The 7,057-nt window shown below is 42.1% G+C and overlaps 1 protein-coding gene across 1 annotated transcript in view; it reads right to left on the reverse strand.

The window, feature by feature from the left end:
- Positions 1 to 2,222: 2,222 nt before the first annotated feature.
- The window catches only part of E2F3 (E2F transcription factor 3), a 59,609-nt gene continuing 54,774 nt past the window's right edge, over positions 2,223 to 7,057 (reverse strand). The window contains exons 7-8 of the mRNA XM_081827614.1: positions 6,935 to 7,057; positions 2,223 to 5,816 (exon numbers count right to left, since the gene is read on the reverse strand). Of these exons, the coding sequence (XP_081683740.1) occupies positions 5,554 to 5,816; positions 6,935 to 7,057 (386 nt within the window). The 3' untranslated portion in view covers positions 2,223 to 5,553. The remainder of the gene's footprint in view (positions 5,817 to 6,934) is intronic.

Raw genomic sequence — 7,057 nt, forward strand, 5'->3', positions numbered from 1 at the left:
TCCTGCACCTGGATGCACAGGTCCTGCACTGGGAATTGCCCCCACACTACCCCAGATCAGAATCTCCCATTTTGTAAGGCTCTTTAGTAGTAAGGCTACATCCCCCCTCCATTTCTGTTTCTGCTTCTAGTCATCTGTCCTTCCAAGTCTTTCAAATATGGCTTCAGAAAGAAAAATTGCTTATTTAAGATCTGGCCCTCAGTATTTACTTCCAGCTAAAACTTGTTTCTCCCCCAACTAGACTATAAGCTTCCTCTTGGTGATAGGAACTGTGCCTTTTTCTGTTTGGACTCCAGAAACTACAACAGTGCCTGGCATATAGTAATGGCTGTATCCTTCAGTGACTAACTGAATTAATGAATGATTTCTCTTAATGGGCACTCAATGGGTGAGTACAATGAGCTTTCCTATTATTTTCTATCTCTTAATATTGCTGAGACTGACTTCTAAATTTTCTCAAGTACAACCCATCTCTAAAACAATATTTAGGGTTGCCTGGGTGGCTCAGTCGATTAAGCATCTGACTCTTGATTTCAGCTCAGGTCTTGATCTCAGGTTTGTGAGTTCAAGCCCCATGAAGTACCTCTCCTCACTGAGCTTACATTCTAGAAGTAGAGAAATGACAGCTACATATATTAGCTAGTGATGTATGCTTCAAGAAAACATAGAGCACTCGTATAAAGCACTTAAAATGGTACCTGGCATTCCAATAGCCAAAAGGTAGAAACAACCCAAATGTCCATTAACTGATGAATGGGTAAACAAAATGTGGTCTATCCACACTGTGGGGCATTATTCAAGCGTAAAAAAAGAAGGAAGTACTGATAACATGCTTGAAGACGGATGAACCTTGAGGACCTAAGTGAAAAAAGGCAGATACCAAAGGTCATTTATTGTATGATTCCATTTATAGGAAATATCCAGAACAGGCCAATCCATATGGACAGAAAGCAGATTAACGGTTACTGGTGGGAGAAGGGGTATGGGGTTTGGTAATGGGTATGGGGTTTCCTTTTGGGATGATGAAAATGTTCTGGAACTAGATAGTGGTGGTCATTGCCAAGATTGTAAACGTACTGAATGTCACTAATGGTAAATTTAATGTTATTGGTATTTTATCACATTAAAAAGAAATAGTATCTGGCATAATATAAGCATTCAATAAAGCTTATATATTATTTTTTATAGCAAAACGAACAATAATCTCTCAAATAGAAAATTACCTAGGAGTGCCTGGGTGGCTAAGTTGGTTAAGCATCTGCCTTCGGCTCAGGTCGTGATCTCAGGGTCCTGGGATCGAGTCCCGCATTGGGCTTCCTGCTCAGAAGGGAGTCTGCCTCTGTCTCTGCCCTCCCCCTGCCCCTACTTGGGCTCTCTCTCTCTCAAGTAAATAAATAAAATCTTAAAAAAAATTACCTAGGTAAAATAAATTATTAAATAAGTTTTTAATCACTGGAATGCTATGCAGCCTTTGAAGAGAGTGAACATGGTTAAGTACAAATACGGAAAGATGTCCAAACCTACAATGAGAAAGAAAAAGAGCTGCAGATGAGTCTACATGGTACAATTTATGTTAAAATACACATGCACATGCACACACATATGTAATATGCCTGGAAAAAACTGGACTGGAAGTAGACGCATAAGAAAAATGAGGATAGTGGTTTTCTTTGGGGTGAATAGGTTGGGGGGACGAGGGATGGCTTTGTTTTCGTACTTTATACCCTTGTGTATTGAATGATTGTGTGTATATGTACAATACATAATGTATTGGAATTTTAGATGATGAGCTCAGAGTTAAGAGTATGAGATGGTGATTCAAAAATCCTAACCTGCTCAGAGGTGGCATTACAAGAAACATGGAATCCAGGACAAGGGAGGTAATTACCTATCGTGAGAATTAAATTTTTTTGGCTTCATAACTCGTTATGAAAAATAAAACTGGACTTGCCACGTGGTGTAAAAATCCTTCTGTATCTGAAAGTGGTTTTCGCCGCTGGTCAGAGGCGTGGCAAATTCTTCTGCTTCTCAGAGTGCCGAGTACAACCACAGGTGTTAGACAAGTATCTGTCCAGGGTTCCTCAAGTCCCACATGAAGGGCAGGGCATGTGATGTTCTTCAGCTTTGGGGCCACCTTTCCCCACGTTAGAGCACGTCTTTAAGAATGAAGTTAATACAGGAATGTAAGATACTATTAAGGAAAGCCATTTACAAGTCTGAACTCTTAAAAAAAATCATTTTATTGATCCTTTACCATACAAAATTTATTCAAATTACACCCATTTGAAGTGGTAAGATCACAGCTAGAGAACAGGTTACCCTGTAACAAATCTATTTACAAAATCCATCATAAAAGCTTTTTTTTTTTTACATTATATTACATATTTTCTTTTTTTAAACTAGCATACAACACAAAGCTAAACCGATTAGTAGTTTGCCTACTCCCAATTTTGGGAGAAATGCTTCCTTTTGACAAAAATCACGTACCCCGTAGGAAAAGAAATTCCCACAATCTGACAATTGCCACCTGACTCACTCTGCAAGCCATGTTCCTTCAAATCCCCCCTCTCACACACAGGCTGTCATGCACGCGTCTGAGTTCTTACTTTCTTTTTTTCCTGAAAGCTAAAGCTTTAAATACTGCGGTTTTATTTACAGATCTACACTTAAAAACAACAAAAACGGAAATAAGAACCACAACAACAACAACAACAAACAGAAACAAAATAGAACACTCTTAAAAAATTACAAACCAGCTAGAAAATATTCTGGCAGTGTTTACAAATTAATTGCTATTTTTTTTCCTTGTACAAAATCGCTAGATAATGAAAGTGTGGAGGAGACTACAATCAACTTAAATAAAACGATCGCTATGCACAGATCTGTACATATGAACACACACCTAACACTGTTTGACAGCTCATGTGTTGCCCTTTATACACTTTTTATTTTGTAAGGCTCACGCAGTCATAATTCGCACACTTGTAACTTTTAGCCATTTCATGTGTGAGCATTAATAGCAGCAACTCAATGGTACCAGAAAACCTGCATACTTAGTACGTAAAGTTACACAAATACTGTAGTATTAACCCACTTTGTGTGCCAGATACTATGTCAGAAAGAAAAAATGGGCGATGCAAGCAGAACACAGCATGGACAGCTAACTCAGGGACACCAAGCTCAGCCCACTAACTGGAAAAATCTTATGCATGAAGGAACTTTTAAGACTTATTAGTATTCCTTTCATTTTCAAAACAATAAATACGGCATCATTACATTATGAAAAGGCTTAAGGAGAAAGCCAACGGAACGCACAACCACCTAGCCAGGTGAGAGCTCAGTCTTTAGACTTTGGAAACAAAATCAGCTTTGTGCAGCTGATAAAGAGAATCACGACAAAGCCGGAAACAGAGGCAGCCAACCAGATGAGATAGATATGGGAAATGGGCAAAAGCTTGGCATAAATGGTTTCCCGTACAGGAAAAAACCCCACAGTGCATTTCCAGTAGGCACTTGACACAAAGCTCCCCCCTCCCTCCCCCACCCCAGTGCTTCATCACAGACCACACTGCTGTTTGTACCAAAGCCAGCGTGTGTGAGGGAGGAGGCTGGGGACGGAGGCCGAAGAAGAAAAAGGAGGATAATGCGCACCTTTGTTTCCCTTCCCAAACACACACCCACGCACACCCACACAAATAGTTTAAAGTGCTGGTATCATTGGTTTTGACCCTACCACCACTTTGCATATTGTGGAAGTCTACCTCGAATCAACTGGCTGGGGCTCTCGTGGTTTGGTTTGCTTTCGTTTTGTGTTCTTCCTAAGGGATATTTTCAATTCCATTAAACACACAAATCGAGTGCTACTGTGTCAGGCACATAGCATTTCAATTTAACTGTTTTGTTTGGAGGTTTGTTTTGTTTTTTAACCGGACTCCCTCATTCCCGCCGTCTTCAGGATCCAAGCAATGGACCTGAGGTACCGTGCCACATGCCCAACGGGAGAAGGGTACCTCTCCCCGGGGCCAATGGGAAAGCCATTCTTGGACCTAACTGCTAGGACTCGCAGCTGACACGAAGCCTCCAGCTGGGGGACACCATTCCTGAAGAGTAAAGTGGGACACGTCCTGGCATTCTATCACTTCTTCCACGTAACGACTTCCCTTGGTCCAACTTACTCCTTCATGGAGGAAGGGGAATGGGTTCTGGGCCAGGATGATGGCAGCCCCCGATGCAGGGGGGAACACCCTGTTCTCACCAGCTTTTAAGTAAATGCCACTGACACAGTGGGGATGTCTTTGTCCCCAGAGGCCTCTCCATCTGACCCCCATCCTGAGAAGTGGTCTCCCTGAGTGCAGAGTAAGAGAGCCCTTGCCCCAGTCCTAGGGCCAGGAAGCCCAAGGACGGAGGGATCCACACCTGCTGCTCCTTGGGACTGCTATGTCATCTGACCTGGTTCTCTTCTCAAATGGGCCACCCGTGTCTACGAGCGAGCGAGCGAGCGAGCCCCAGGACTGACTCGCTCCAAGCTCCCCGCCCTGGGAAAGGAAGCAAGATGGGGCAAAGCTTCTTGCAGAGGCTGTTAAACCTTAGATCACACACGTTTAGATGCTCTGATCAGTAGCGGTCCTCTACCTCTGCTTAAATAATGTGAACTAGCAAAAACCGTTTCAAAGTAAACAATTAAATTGAAATGGTGCTGGGTGCCACAGGAATGCTTAAATGGCAGCTTAAAAAAAAAAAGGCAAAAACAATCCACAGAAAACTCCTAAGTAAGCATTTGCTACAAATCAACTTTAAACTTACAAATACATTGGGGGCAAGGGAGTGGGAGTGGTTAATGGAGACAGGAAAATCCACAACAGCTTCGAGTGGCAGATCTACCGTTCTTCTGTATCTGCAACAAATATTGGAAAACAGGTTCTTCATCCGAAAGGCTGTGCAGGTTCTCCTGACCTCCTAGCGGCACACAAGGTCTGTAGCTTACACTGAATTATGACAGTAATTTAAATATTCCTAAGAAGAGCTGAAGAAATCCATTTCATACTTTTGCATGACTTCAAGTTTACAGTTCCTGCTGTTCCATCCCTATGAGCAGACCCCAAAGACATGCATTCTGCGGAGAAGGCACGGCTTGAAATGCTATTAAGGAAGATTGCTGTTTTCGAGTGGGCCAGGTGGCCAGACCCCATTCTACAGCCCATCCGTCAGGCACAGCAAGCCAATCCGGGAGGGAGGGAAGAAAAATATGGGTGAGAGACACCTGATTGCACATTTTCTCACTTGCTGACTCATCCAGGAGATCTTGGAGCCTGGGGCATAGCAGGGCTTTCCCAAGGGAGCCTGCGACTGTGCGTTTAGACCAAAAAAAAAAAAAAAAAAAATTTTTTTTTTTTTTTAATTCATCAAAATGTCAGCTTTGTTCTGAAGTTTGTAGTTTACTTCATGATACTATCTCGGAGGAAGAAGGTAGGAAGGGACAACACTGCATGACAGATGTTCTGGTTCCATAATAAAAAAATATTGGTTTATAAGGGGAGGTCACACAAAGTGTAATCAACTACACATGAAGTCTTCTACCAGCGGGAGCTTTTCCAAATCATAAGCATCAAAGAGATCGCTGATGCCTTCTTCCTCCCCAAGACTTAGGAGATAGTCTTCTTGGAGCAGGGGAGGCAGTAAGTTCACAAATGGTCCTTCTAGGTTGGAAGGAATTTGGTCCTCAGTCTGCTGTAAGAGGTTCGCTGGGGAGGCCAAAGGAGAAAGGTTTGCCATAGAAATCGAACAATCGCTATGTCCTGAGTTGGTTGAAGCCAAGTCTGAAAGGGGAAAAAAAAAAATTGGAGGAAACCGAAAAGTAAGTTAGGAGAAAAATCAAATCAACTTGCTGGAACACTATGCACGCTGTTGTTATAAAAGCATGTACCCTCTGCTAAGGACGATCAGATGCCACTACGATCCAGCCCGTCTTGTGCTAACTGTTCACCATGACTGGCAGCTTTTCTCTGTTCTGGTCTAACTCCCTCAACTTTTGAGATGCCTACTGTTAGCAAACAAGAATACAAATCGTTTCAAAGATTAGAGACTAACAAGTTCAAACACTTCTCTCTGCTATCAGCTAGTCAATATTTAAGGAAAACAAAACAAAACACATACTAAAAAGGTGGCTTCCTCGTAGGGACTCACTGATTTTAACTTAGTCTTTTTTGAACAACTTTTTAAAGATACTTCTTAAAAACGCACGTAATAAGACATGTCCGCTTTGAATGTCTATGGTGAAAAAAGTGATCTTTCGTTTTCCCATCTGAGGTGCTGTGGCGATTATAAATGCTCAGTATTACAAATCAGACCTGAGTCACCTAAATCGCTCTAATTCTTGCTGCTATATTGGGAGACAGTAGGGGGAAAGATTAAATACATATCCCCAGTCTGAAACCGAAAAAAGGGGGAAGAACTTAGATATTCGTGGGCTTTTCCTCCCATATCTTTTCCCCATCACCCTGGGGGCTTGGGGAAGGGAGCAGAAATTAAGTTACAACTTCTTTGACAAGAGGCTCTTTGCTCCAAACTTGCTCCCTTTCGCTAGCATGATCTCTGCAGCATCATGAGAAGGTGTGTGGCCAAGTGGAGCTGATGATTCACCCAGAGAGCTCACAGTTTCACTCCGCATCTCAGGCTTTCAAAACATTTTAAGGGAAGCGGTTTCTGCCCATAGCAAAAGCCTGAGGGACTCCATTCGTGGGCGGAGAAGTCATTGGCTCAAAATCATGATTTTATTCTGTAACTAGTCAGAATGCCTTAAAAAAAAAAAGTTACCTTAATAACGTTTAATAACAGAAGTTTTTTTTCTTGCCTAGGCATGTGGTTCCCACAATGGATCCTTCTGGTCACCTTCATTTTTAATATAGTTTCCAAATAACAAAAGTGGAATTTTTACCTTTGGAAGGGGGTTTCGGGATATTCCCATTGTGGTCTTGGTTGTTTGTTTTCATTGGACTGTGTGTTTCTGTCTCTTCTGGACACAAATAAACCTCAATGGGCCCTTGGGTACTTGCCAAAT

This window comes from Leptonychotes weddellii, chromosome 8 (genome assembly GCF_054177405.1).
Source record: "Leptonychotes weddellii isolate Sample4059 chromosome 8, ASM5417740v2, whole genome shotgun sequence".
In the NCBI taxonomy this organism is placed as follows: domain Eukaryota; kingdom Metazoa; phylum Chordata; class Mammalia; order Carnivora; family Phocidae; genus Leptonychotes; species Leptonychotes weddellii.